The sequence below is a fragment of the Ictalurus furcatus genome, chromosome 22, assembly GCF_023375685.1.
Source record: "Ictalurus furcatus strain D&B chromosome 22, Billie_1.0, whole genome shotgun sequence".
Taxonomy (NCBI): Eukaryota; Metazoa; Chordata; class Actinopteri; order Siluriformes; family Ictaluridae; genus Ictalurus; species Ictalurus furcatus.
Genome location: NC_071276.1, coordinates 8,610,405 through 8,624,941, shown reverse-complemented (window position 1 = coordinate 8,624,941; position 14,537 = coordinate 8,610,405). Strand labels below are relative to the sequence as shown.

The 14,537-nt window shown below is 36.5% G+C and overlaps 1 protein-coding gene across 1 annotated transcript; it reads right to left on the bottom strand.

Moving 5' to 3' along the window:
• Window positions 1–822: 822 nt before the first annotated feature.
• lix1 (limb and CNS expressed 1) lies at window positions 823–14,005 on the bottom strand. Its single transcript, XM_053610724.1, has 6 exons — window positions 11,562–14,005; window positions 9,321–9,484; window positions 5,977–6,117; window positions 4,646–4,741; window positions 3,942–4,019; window positions 823–1,225 (listed from the first exon to the last, which is right to left on the bottom strand). Exons 1-6 carry the CDS (start codon window positions 11,605–11,607, stop codon window positions 827–829), a joined length of 924 nt encoding a protein of 307 aa, XP_053466699.1. The 5' UTR covers window positions 11,608–14,005; the 3' UTR covers window positions 823–826.
• Window positions 14,006–14,537: the final 532 nt, after the last annotated feature.

The following is a 14,537-nucleotide window of genomic DNA, read 5'->3' as shown; positions in this document are numbered from 1 at the left end:
TTCTTGTTAGTTAAAATAGGTCAAATATAAATTTTAAATATGTAAATTAGATTGAGGCCTAAATCAGACATAAAACTCTTTTGGCTATAAAATGGTATCTTAAATTTCACTATTAGAAAATGTTCACTATTGAATGTATAATGATTTGTCCCTCTGGGGGAACCCGTAAAAGTTCTATGAAGAACCATAAAAATGACCTATTTAAGTTTACCTATTTAAAAATGGTTCAAGTAGAACCTCTTTAGGAATCTAATAAATCTTAACTATCAAAAGATTTAAGAGTGTTCACAATGACAAAATACATATAAAATACTATTAAAGAGAGGCATTCAGACACAAAACATTCACGGTTTTTTAAAACTGCTTTTCATTCAGTTTATTAGGAAAACGACCTGTACATATCTGGGGAAGAAATATCTTATACCATAGTTGTGGGCAACAGCCATTCACTGGATATGGCGGCACCCTGTGGCCGAAGCAAAAAGTATCAGTGTTTACTTACATTCCCTTCCACATCCCAAGGCAATACAAAATGGTTTTTGCGCAACAAAAACCAAGTTATAAAATTCTCAGTCCAAACAATAAGAGAGCTGGCGCTGCTCTCCAGAAGTTCGAACCCTAAATGTACTACTAACACATTTATTACTAAATAAATCTGATTTACACAGCAGCTCATTTGGCTGTAAACATATTACAGTACACTGAAAAAGAACTCTACAGAGGAGTAGAAAATATACAACATAGAGGCTCTTTTCCTGAATGTGAGTCCTTGCCTTCACCCAAACCCCACCACACACACACACGCACGCAAACACGCCCGAACACTTCAGCCCAGTGACTCTTTGTCACTCCCACTCTGCAGGTAATAAAACTGGCAATGTTCTAATGGATCCACCATGCTACCCTCCAGACAGTGGCCCCCATGCGCAAGATACTCCAATGCAGCTTCTCCTTTCCTCCAGCACTTTTCGTCTTCCTCCCCACAGTAGGCCTGCAGTTCCTCAGTGGAGGCCTGACTGAGCGCCAGGCTGAGGATCTCCTTCTTTTCCTTGTAGAAGCGGAGCTCTCGGCCGGCCTGCCGACCCTGGGCCAACTCCCTAAGGGCCAGCTGCAACTCACGTGAGAGCAGCCCTGGTCTCTTCCTCTCCCTTTGCAGCCAGTCCAGAGCCATGTAACTACGCATACACTCATCCAGCCGTTTCTCAGAGTAGTAGCTGATCACCTCCTGTTCAGCACACACACACACACACACATACACACACACACAGGCTCAGACACAGATCAGAAATCATGTTACCACCTTGAAATGGATTATTTTCCTATAACAGGACATCCTGAATAACTTTATTCCTCTTATGCCACAACAATTTGGTAAAACTAAAAATTTTTTAATTTATCTGAGAACATGTCATACATTTTATCATTTTATAGTTACAGTGGTGTGAAAAAGTATTTGCCTGATTTCTTCTGTTTTTGTGTATATCTCATACTGAATAGTTTTAGATCTTCAAATGAAATACAACATTAAACAAGGCAATCTGAGTAAACACTAGAGTTGGAGTACTCAAATCCAATTATGAACGAACTTTTCACGAACTTGGGTAAATTTGTACTCAAACTTGACACGGACTCAGACATTTTGGACTCTGAATTTTTTCCGGTAGAGAGCAGAATATTTCCCTCAATTATTGCAAGTTGCCCAGGCCCTGAAGCAGCAAAGCATTCCCACACTTCACACTTCCACCACCATGCTTGACCTTAGGTATGATGTTCTTTTTGTGGAATTCTGTGTTTGGTTTACGTCAGATATAACGGGACTCCTGTCTTCCAAACAGTTCCACTTTTGACTCATTAATCCACAGAACATTCTCCCAAAATGTTTGAGGATCATCAAGGTGTGTTTTTTCAAAATTCAGATGAGCCTTAATGTTGTTCTGGGTTAGCAGTGGTTTTCACCTCACCACTCTTCCATGGTTGCCATTTTTGCCCAGTATCTTTCTGATAGTGGAGTCATGAACAGTGAAATTTATTGACGCAAGAGAGGCCTGTAGTTCCTTGGATGCTGTCCTTGGCTCTTTTGTGACTTCCGGGTGAGTAGTTACTGTGCTCTTGGAGGAATTGTGGAAGGTCGGCCACTTCAGGGAAGGTTCACTACTGTGCTGAGTTTTTTTCCATTTGGAGATAATGGCTCTCACTTTGGTTCTTTGGAGTCTCAGAGCCTTTGAAATAGCTTTGTAACCCTTCCCAGACTGAGGTATTTCACCTTCTTCCTCATCATTTCTGGAATTTCTTTCAAGTGTGTAATTGAGCAAGACCTTTCAACCAACTTCATGCTGTTGAAAAAGTGTTTATTTATGTCTATTTAAGTGTTGATTTCATTGAACAGGGTTTGCAGTAATCAGGCCTGGTTATGTCTAGTCTAGCTGCACCCCATTATGAATGCAGTTGCATAGATTTTGGGAATTAGTAACTTTTTTTTACTTCAATAAATAACATTATCAATTAAAAATTGTATTTTGTGTTTACTCAGGTTGCCTTTGTTTTATCTTAGATTTTGTTTTAATTTCTGAAACAATTCAGTATGAGATATATACAAAAACAGAAGGAATACTTTTTCACAACACTGTACATTTAATGTTGTGGAACATCCACAAGGCAAGTTAGTTTCTATTATCCATTGTCACAGGTTTCAGTATTTTCCCTCCTCCCAAAATTCAAGTGATTCAATTAATCATCTAATTTACAGCCTGGTATGAGTTGCAGTTGGTGTGTTAGAGCAGGGAAAACACTAAAATTTACAGGACAGGAAGGACTGCAGGGTTGGGAACATGCGACTTTCATTATAAACAGCTATAAACAGTTGTTTTGTCACTTGAATATAATAAGAAAAAAAATGCTGCTTGTTACTATGAAACTGCAAAATGCAACATCTTTCATCCTGAAGACTTTCCTGTGTCACAAAACTTAAAGTTACAGCTTTACCTCTGACATAAATCTTACATAAATGTCTCCTTATAGAAAAATTCACCATATCAGTGATTATACATTTTTTGTTAAATCAAATATATATATATATATATATATATATATATATATATATATATATATATATATATATATATATATATATATATATTTACATATTTAATTCTTTTATATAAGTTATATATTTTTATATATTTTATTATTTGGCTTAGATTATTATATGGCACGTCCACCATACAAGTTATTACTACAGAAACAATAACGGAACAGAAGAAGTGGCTTAATATAAATATGTGATTTTCCTTGCAGCCAGGATAACACCTTCTGACTAATCAGTTTCAAGAATTTAACAGTGTAGTGGTACTACAATACTAAAAGTGATTTTAACTTTTATTTGTGCTTAAAATGCTTTAAAAGTTGTACTTATCACAGTTTATCTACTGAACATTAAAAAAAATAACCAAATGACATGTAACATTACACAGATCAGGTTCAGATCAGGTAATGATGTTAAATGAAAGTGTTCAAACATTATGTCTGCAAATGAAGCAAAATCTAAACTTCATAATTGATCTACTTTCATGAAGCATGGGAGAAGTGTCTATTTGTGTGTATATTTCCATACATATTGTTTTTTAAATTGTATTTATATATACAATTATTTATACAATTTATACAATTATTTATATATATATATATATATATATATATATATATATATATATATATATATATATATATTGGATATATTGGATATATTAGATATTTTAAAATGCAGTACATTTGAATTGATATAAATTCAGTTGTGGTGATGGTGAGACATATCTTTAACAGAACATCCGGCTTCTACAACCTTTACTACTCTCACCACAATAAAAAAAAAACAAACAAACAAACAAAAAAAAACAAAAAAAAAAAGATCTCCCATTTTCAGAAAGTTGTAGAGTTAGACATACCTGACGACTACATCGCCTCTCCCTAAAAGCCTTCAGTGTCCCATTCCAGTGTAACAGCTGAAACACTGTCATTAATTCCTTAAAAAAGAGAATTTTTTTGTAACTTTTCATTACTATTCACTATTTTCACATCTTGCTCATGACTAGTCATAACACTAATGACTCTAATTCAACACAGATGTGCAAGCTTGGTAACTTGCCTCTAGAGCTTAGCACATTGTAACATCAACATTTAAAGTTACATTGATCTAGCATTGTTTTTTCATAACTAAGACTAATGCGGACACCATAAGTATTTCAAAATACAGTACGTGAGTTATTTTTCAACAAGTTAACTATGCATGCAACATGTCTAGGGTCATGACATGCGTCATTTGGGGTAGGAAATTGAATGTATTTTTTGGATAGAATCCATGCATTGCACTTGAAGTTGAGAAGATTCTGTCCTCCAAACCTCTGATTAGCTTAAGGTAAAAATTTTTAAGAAAGATTTACGCTACTGAGCGGAGGGGCTACTATCGTTGCATATCAGCCTCAGCTTCTCTCGTATTGTAGGTCTAAGTTCATTACAAGCAATTAGAAACATCACAGGCCATCTAACTGCATTAGAATCACTACAAAGTATTATCTCATTTGACTATAGTAAAGATATTTTTTTCAAAATAATATCTTTTTAAGATAATGAGATTTTTTTTTCTTCACACCTGAAATTCCAGCATGGTTTTTCCTGTGTTGGATTTCAGCATGAGATAATAAGCTCCTAAACTGGTGCTCGGGTCTGACACATCCGCCATGTTACCCTGAAAACAGTGAATCACAGTGACTTCTTGGCCAATAATCACTCATCCTGAAGGAGACACAAATGCAGTGGGAGGGCTGGATCCCGCTACTTGTCTTTTGCTTTGTCATCAAAGCAAGTTGTAATCGTTGCTGGGGAATAAAAGGCTCAGACAGAACATGAGAAATGGCAGGAGAGTGAGGAGGGAACACACACACACACACACACACACACACACACACGCACACGCATGCACACAGATTGTAAAGCTTGGCAAGTTTTGGGGGAAGCTAGGAAGTCCATTGGGAGTGTAAGGGACAGAACTTTTTGTGTTGGATTTTTGTAGGTTTTGGAATCAATCGGATTCCTCCTTGCTAATTTGGACTATGTAAACACCCTCCTTAAGCATAGACAGTGTGTGAATGCTCATTCAATGTGGTGATTGAGTATACGTCTTCTTCAAGAAGTGTATAGGCCCTACAAACTCAATTCTATGGCAATGCCACTATCTCAATCTGTATCTGTTTAGTGCTCCAAATATTTCTGTATTTGTATCCAGATTTAAAACCAAAGATGGTGTGGTCTAAACCAGAAGTGTTTTTGGAATTAAAAATGCATCCTGAAACACTGGAAAACACTGGAAAAACTCAGCAGTAGAAATGCCAGCACTGTCAGCATGCTGTTTGAATTCTGGCTGTGACATTTCCTCAACCTCTCATAACTGGTCTTAACTAGAGATATAAGCAGGACTGTGCAAAATTAATACATTTCTTTGTAATTTTCTAACAAATTTAGCTAGGTCTATTTTCCAAAATATAAACCAACTTGTAGACTAATCTAAACCAACTAAACCCTGATAAGGCAGCTGCTAAGGGGGAAACTTGTAAATGCATACTGCACTGACTCATGTTCATGTTAATGAATGTGATTTTTGTTCCCTAAGCTTCATATCTGCTTGATTGCCTGCATGAAATTTGATTGCTGCATGATTTTTTTTTTTTTTTTTTGCTGTGTTCCCACCACAGGAGCCTTCAAAAAAAAAAAAAAAAAAAAAAAGATAACAAAAAAAATTGGGTGCCTCCTACAGTGTATCTCTATTTGTATCTGTTTAGGACACATTAATTGTTCAATTCAAATAATATATTCTTTTTTTTTGGTTACATAAATAAAAATCTATTTTATTTTCCATTAAATAACTAAAATATCCTTTACATAATTAAAACCATGCAGTGGACATAAAGAGTTGGGTTTTCTTACGCTGGTGGTGGCGACAGCCTCCTCTATGCTGCGGGCGATGAATTCTGGAGTGATACGACGACAGGGCAAATCATTGAATGTTGAGTTCATCAGAGCAATACGAGCTGCATCACGCCTGGCTTCTGCCTTTGTGTAGCAATACTAATAAGAACAGATGTACAGGAAAGAGGGAGTGAAATATTCAAATTGAAATCATCACATTTTGAAATACAATCATAGATAGATAGATAGATCACTTTATTCACCCCAGAGGGAAATTCACCTATTACAGCAGCACAGATGCCATATTTTATATATATATATATATATATATATATATATATATATATATATATATATATATATATATATATATATGATAGATAGATATACTTACACCAATCATCCAGTTCAAACGTTTACACCCCCCTGGCTCTTAATGTATCATGTTGCCTTTTTTAAAAACCAGTGAATGTTTACACCTTTTGTAATAGTTGTGTATGAATCCCTCAACTGTCATCAGTGTGAAAAGATGGATCTCAAAATTATATAACCACCATTGGAAAGGGGTCAAATATGCAGAAGATGCTGGAAAAGCAAAGAATGTGCAGGACCTGTAGGATTTTTCTGAAGAACAGTGGACAGTTTAACTGCTCAGGACAAACAAGGGACTCATGAACAACTATCACAAAACATAAAAACAGTCACTGATCATCCAGGTAACAACACAGTATTAAGAATCAATCATATGTAAACTTTTGAACTGGTTCATTTGTGTAAATTAATTTAGTATTGTGTTTTGTGGACTATATGTAAATATTTGTTATGTGAAATAGCTTATTCTGGGCAGGACTAAATAAAAAAACCAAAATGCAATTTTAACGATCCCTCTTTTTTAAAAAATGATTCATATTTAGCAGATTCTGGTGGGTGTAAATATTGTCGATAAAAGCAGCAGACTTGAGTGGAATTAATTAATGCAAATTATATAAAAAATTCATAATTAGAATACTGGTCTCCATCATATAAGGTTTTCCTAAGCTGATTTCATTTCCTAATGCCCATTTTATTTTAAGAAGCTTGTCTCAAGCATAGGAACATACCCACAATCATAGAAATGTGAATTGGTTTGGAATTCTGGAGTGATCAGAGTGAGTTTGGAGGTAGCCTGAGCTGAGATCACTCACTAGCAATCCCAAAAACACAATCTGTGAGCCACACCATCCCTATTCATAATGATGAATGAAGACTATGTACAAAGAGACAGAAAAAATGAGACAACCAACTCATGTGAAAGGAGTAAGCATGAGGAATTATCAAGGCTAGCTATAGTATGATTTCTTTGATCTGAAGGGAAAGGCTAAAGAAAGCCTCTCCATGGCGTTAGTCTGTTGCGTTCCGGACGTGAAACGAGGCCATTGAAAGGAAACGCTCGCAGGGCAGGCGGTGTGGAAGCCTCCGTTGCCCACAGGCTGATCAAAGGAGCCGAAAGCTATTCAAACAGGCAGCTCAGCACATTGGCTTTAACTCCCTGGTGTTTCTCAGTTCCTCTAAAGGGCAGCAGCTGGCCCTCAGTGTTCCTCAAATAGCAGAAGTCTCAAGCTGGAGCTATGGTTACTGAACATCATGGCAAGGGTTTCTGGATTAGCTGACAGCACTCGACTATGCAATCTGTGTCACACTTCAGACTAAGTGATTGTTCTCAAAGACTTAAAGTGTTTACCATGACATTTAAATGTTCATTTTTTATATACCTATGTTCCTAGTGATGAATGTACAAAAAATCCAATAATCCTCTTTTTTATTCAGGTAATCCTAGGGCTGGGTGATAAAACGGTATCGGTTTTTATCGACGGTACAACTTTATTGGTAACGATAGACAAAAAAAATGTTTAGTATAACGCTCGATAAAATGTAAACAGACATGAAGTTTGGTTGCATGAACAACCCTCAAGCGTGCACCATCCCTGGATCATAAACAGCCTATCATATGCCTTGATAAAGGAGTGTGCTACGAGTGACCAGCAAACAGCCAATAACAAGGTGCGTATCTGTGGTGTTCGGTTGCGCCATCACCACGTGACATCAGAACACATGTTCAGAACCTGCCGAGGAGATTGTGGGAAAAGGACGTGTCGGCTCACCAGTGTGGCAGTTTTTTGTTTGTTTTTTTTGGATTCTTTTCATCTGACAAACATCATAACACCGTTGTGTATAAGCTTTGCCAAAAAAAAAAAAACACGTCCTGGCCAAGTACAGAGAAACAAGCTGCGAGAGACTTGTAGTGCGCATGCGCAGTGCTCCGCACATGTACAGTACGTGTGACTCTGAACAGCAGGCAAGAAAGAAAAGTGACATTTTGCTGCTTTTTGTGTTTTCTGTTTAAAATGTCAGCTCTGTGGAGGACAGTGAGTGTCCTCAGAGCAGGAGCTTGACTCGTCAGACACAGACCTCAGCGCGGTGTTATCCAGAAGTAAGTGTTAAAGAGGAAGTTTTATATGAGGCTAGGCTAATTATGCTAACAGGTTTAGCACAAACCAGAGCACCAGAGCACCATGTTCATCTCCCTTAAAGTTTGCCTTGATTGTTCTACGTTTACACTTTTACACTGCACACATTTTGTAACATTTGATTTATTAAATTCAAGAGTTTCTTTAACACTTATTTATTTAATCTTCATGTAAAATGAAGACTGACTGTTAAAGCTAAATTTTTGTTGTTTGTCTTAATAAAGTGGGTAAATTAAAAATACTGTGGTTAAATTCAAACCCTTACTTTCTACTGTCTTTGTTTAAAAAAAGATTAAAATTTATCAATAATTACTGATACAGAACGACATGAAACGTTACATTTTTTTTTAGCTGTACCGCCCAGCCCTTGGTAATCCTAATCCATAGCTACACTAAAAATAAAATTAATGAATTCTAAAATGCAAAAAATGTAACGTTACCCAACATTATGTGAAAAGAAAGAAAGAAAGAAAAAAGGATAAATAAACCAAAAGCATTAGGGTGTTTTTTCTAGGTTCTGTTCCCTCAAGCATTCCTCTTCAGCTGAAAGAAATCGTTTTGCGTAGTGGGTTGAAGTAATTGGGCTAATAAGAACCACCTGTTAAGCTTAGTTTTCACACAAGACTCTCTTTTCCTGGGCTGGAGGAATAGTGTTGATGGGACTGATTGAACAGAGCTGCAGGACCACACTGAGACATGCCCTTTGCACCGTTACCACCTGTCAAGGCCAAAATTGTTGCCAAATGGTCAACCGGAGGTTAATTTCCCACAAATATTCTGCACACTGATAGTGAAATAGATCATCTGCCCTGGCAGTCTTCCTGCACATTATGTGGTCAAATTCAATTCACTTACCTTGTAGTTGCCAAAGCAGCTCCCTCCTGGTAAGGTGACATAGCAGATAAATGGAGGCCCTGGTGAGGGAATACATTCATAAACGACTAGGTTCTCTGTCTCAATTGTGCCACTGTTCACCTGTTTTTGCTTCCAGAACTGGTGCAGCATTCCAACAGCGTTCACTGCAAACACATAGGCAAACAAGACAAACGAGTTTTTAATCATTATTTGTCTTTGATTAGATTTTGACATATTGGTTCTTAGTGAGAAGTTATTGAGAGACATGCTTAGCCATGAAAACTGAATCGTCCAAGACTGCAAGTAGTTCCCCATCTTCTAAAATTATTCATTTACTTTGTATTCCTGCAGCAGACTCTCTGAGGTGCATGTCAAACACTGATAAGAGGTGTGTAAGTTTAATTGCTTATAATGACATGCTTATAAAATTATCAGTGCCAGAAATGAGTATATATCTACAGCCAAGTATTCATACCCGGGTGTTTATTGAACTTGTGCTGCTTGCCAAAGAATTCACCGTGTACTGTAATAACAGAGCTATTCATCAACCGGCATAAAGTAAAAAAATGTGGAGAGTTTTATGCTGGTCTAGGACCAGATATTCTTTCCTAAATCCTCATTTTTAATATCATGAGACATAGAACAAATAGATCTTATATCAGTGTGATGGGCCAGGTTCTGTCAACACTGGGCCAAGCAACGAAAATGGCCCTTATTGTGAAATTTACAGGGTTAGGTCCAGTTTAGTGTTTTGTACTAAAGCCAGCTTTACTGCTGAAATGTCATCAGGGAAGAAACTTGAGCATGTGCTAAAGGAATTCTCAAGTTTTGCTGTGTGCTCTCTCACACGTTCTGTCTTCATTGCGTGAGTTGTTTGCACAAATCCCTCAAAAGGTTCTGCATGTCTTGTAATACATTACTGTCACCATATTCAATATACACCTTGTATATCATAGATATTCAGCACAGCTGTGGAGTAGAAGTACCCTAGGATAAATATTATTTTCCAACATTTTTCCCAGTGTGTTTTTACCTTTTTTTATCATGTGGTTTCAGACCTCTGGTAAATCTCCCACACTTGAAGTGTGCCACAGAGAGCTGATGTCATGCCTCAAACAGAAAAGATTTATCTCCAGCTTAGGCCTGTCACTTATCTCAACTGCAATGTAAGACTTGTCCAACATCAACACAAGGGAACACTTATTTATCAAATTAAGCAGGTGTTCTGGCTCTGAATGTGTGGTATAGACCAATGTCGAAAGCTGGAGTGATAGCAATATCTGTGTGATGGCTTCAATGTGTTTCATAACCCCAAGTAACGGTTTGAGCAGTGTACTTTAATCAAATCCATCCCATGTAGAGAGTCAGCAAAAATATTATGACGAAAACCCCCAACACACTGGGTACTGTTTTAAGGGGAGCATATTTGTAAGAACAGAGAGTTGTTTTATAATGGAGCCCTGTCTACTTTTTTGTTTATGTGAATAAAACTAGCCACAGAGACCGCCGCCGATATTTTTGAAATGCTATATTCATGGCAGGAAGTGAATACTACATGCTGTTGAAAAATCAATATATTTTATCAGACTTATAAAACTCACACAAACACACATCTATTTGAACCAAATAATTATTTTCATAGTTGTTAACTGGTGACTAACTGGTCTGGTAATTCATTCATTTATTCCATTCTTTATATATATATATATATATATATATATATAATGTATACTGTATATGTTGTTTATACTGTATATGCCAGTCGCGATTTCTGATGTTTGTGTGATTATGCTGCAAATCCATTTTCTAACTAACTAACTAACTAACTAACTAACTAACTAAGTAACTAACTAACTAACAAATACAATTGACGGAATTATCCGGGTCTATTTCATTCTCAGTCTTTTTAAATCCCACTTTCTATAATACACTTTTTTTAAGAGCTTAATTAGCATGTGAGAAAACTTGAGTTGCTTGTACTAAAGTTTAAGCTCAATTCAATTTTATTTCCACATTTGTTTATATTTAACCTTTCCTTTATTAATGTGATAAATTCAATTAGTTTGAAAAGTTTTAACAGTTTAATTTAATAGTAGTGTGGAAAACCTAATCATTTAATTCATATTAGTAATGCGAAGTTCAATCAGATAATTATTCATCTTTGAGGCAGGTGGCATTATAAAACTCAACACTCTTATTAAGTGGTACAGATGCAGCTCTGGATTAACAAATTATACTCACAGTCTTTAAAGGCTCTGTCATCATCTGAGTCTTGTGTGGAAGTCATCTCGCATGTCCCAAAGGCACTGTTGCTATGCCTGTGAGCCTTCTCATATGTTCTGGGGTGAGGAACAGCAGTTCTTTACAAACCCTATGTCTGATTTGGAAAGTATGAGGGGAACCCTTCTCCTCTTCTCTCCTGCAGACTCGAGTGCAGTGTGTGGAGCCCTGTTAAGCTCGCACTACGGCTCCCTTTCTGTGGCTGGCCCACCTTTGTCAAAAGCTGAACTAATTAGCTGTGAGGCTGGCCATCAGATTTCAACCCCCTTCTCTAGACACATACACACATGCGCTCACACACACGCTCACACACACACACAGCCTGGTGAACGCATCCACTGAGCTGAGTTGGGTAAGCCCCAACAAAGGAATGTGACCCCCTTCTCTGTTCATTCATGCTATGTCTTAAGCTTTCAACATGCCCATGCATCATCTAACTCAAAAGGCAAATGATTAAAGTACATTGAGCAACTATTTGTTTTTCATACGCCATCGAAGGGATGTTATCAGGAGTATTATAGATTGTGTAAGAAAAAAGGTGCTGTAAGGAAAAAGAAAAATATTTCACAAGTGCAAACTTCACCCTACTTACAAAAGTGTAACGTAACACTTATATTTAAAAAAAAAAAAACTTTTCTAAAATGACTTGTATTAAAAAACAAACATTCTATTGGACTTAAAATTCATAGAGTATGTGTTCATAAGATTGTGAAAGCAGCATCACATTATTAGTGCACTCTGTCCTCAGTTAATCCCAGTATACAATTTTCTTCTGAAACTAAAGCAGTGGTGCAGCTCAGACCATGGTGTAGGCCAGACTGTACAAAATGCATTTCAAATGAATTTACTCTGCCTGAATGGTTATTGTTCAGTGAACAGGCCTCAGCAGCCAAAAGCATGCTTGTGAATAGAGCCCTCGATATGAAGAATTTTCTTGCACAGGCCTCCACACTAAGCATTTTAAGCTCTATTCAGTATAGACCATTAACCAAAGTGCATTTAAAAAAAAAAAAAACATCTAATGCTCCTTTCTAAACTTCCCTGAGTCTTCCCTCCTTGGTTTCTTGGGAATTGGGAGTCCATTCAGGGCAAAGACCTATTGTGAGCCTGCCTTGGGAAAGGGGAGAGGTGTTTAGCATAAATGACAATCACTTTTTGGGGTGGATTGGTGCAAATAATACTGCCTATTGAATGAACAGTGAAGGATGACAAGGAAACAAACACACCACATGGTTCTATGATTAATTTTAATTTAGAACTACATTAGAAATACAAATACATTCTCACTTATGGGGAAACTTTACATTTTCTGTTAATCTGGAACCCCACTGAAAAAGAAATAGAATGCAACCTCTTTTTGTGCTGATTCCTGCCAGAAAATAAGTTACTGTTTGTACTAGATTGGTTCTGAGATATTATAATGAATATTATTCAATGTTAGTCAATGATGAGAGTGACATCACAGGGCATTACATCCTACTCAGCTCAAAACCAGAACAAATTATAACCCAGTTATGATCATTTATTTGACCTGTACAAAAATAATTTATGTCTGTTATGTGGTACATATTTCACAATATTGTGAAATATTGACACTTAATATTTCTATTACGTCAATCGGACACTATTAACACAGTCAATATTGATACTATTAAGTCACTCGTCTTAATAGTGTTTAACTGATTTGCAACTGGTTTCAACTGACTTACGCTGATATGTGATCCTATAAAAATTCTAAAAAAAAAAAACCCCAAACAAACAAAAAAACAGCATAAACAAATGGGAGTTTTTAAAAAGATTCCTGTTCCCAACAATCAGCATGAAACTATCCGTGCGTGCATGTATGAGCACACCTCTGTGTCCATCATATGAATCGTGAACTATCTTTACTGTAGTCATGGTAAACGTCTGCACAAGAAATAACACTGTCTGGACAGGAAATATAGAGACACATTGTCTTTGGCTATTGATTTATAGGTTCCCACACTTAGACCTTATAATTACGAGGTATTGTTCTTAGTGGTCTTCGCACCCAGGGCAAAGTTGAAAAATAAATATTGTATACAGCGTGTAAGCCATCATTTGTATCATTGTATTAGGCAGTGTTTAAACGATGGTGTCAGGGCAGATCCTGGCCAAGCGGAGTAAGGGGTTATGTTAACATAACCTTCAGGCTTCCTGCATGAAGTGGCCCTTGTTTAAGCCTCCTGCTGTGAGAAATGTAATCAGTTAAGCATGGGAGTCTGCCTGAATCTGGCACTTCCTCCTGATAGAGATGCTGGCAAAGGCTACTTCATTTTGTTTCTCCAAGCGTGCTTCAGGTTTAGAATTGGATGGATATAGTAGATCTTAGAGCAGAAGGAAAAAACAAAAGGAAGCCTTTCATACACAGTACTGAAACATTTCAGATTTTCTCATTTTTACCTGCCAAGCAAATAAATGTATCGTGTAAAGAACTATACAATGTTTACAATTAACAACCCAAACTTATGGGTTGACAAAGCACAGAGATTTTGTGGTAATGTGTTTTGGAATCCTATTACCATTGCATGACATATACTGGCATATATGCATTGTCCTGAAGATCTTTGAGATGTAAAAGTTTGCAAATAAGTGAGGCATGCTTGGCTATTTGACATCTTTTATGAAAATCAGCAAGAATTTAATATAGAGTATGAAACTGTGAAACACATACAAGTGTTATTTTGACCATAAATATATGGAGATGTTGTGTAGTAATATTTTATTTATTTAATTAATTAATAATGTTTCTGAATGTAAATGAAGTTTCATGGTTACACAACTGCACTATTTGACCATGTAATATTAGCAGATTTATAGAAGAGATTTATTTATAATCACACTATACGGTGTCACCCAGATGAAGATGGACTCCCTTTTGACTCTGGCTCCCTTTTGAGTCTCAAGGTTTCTTCC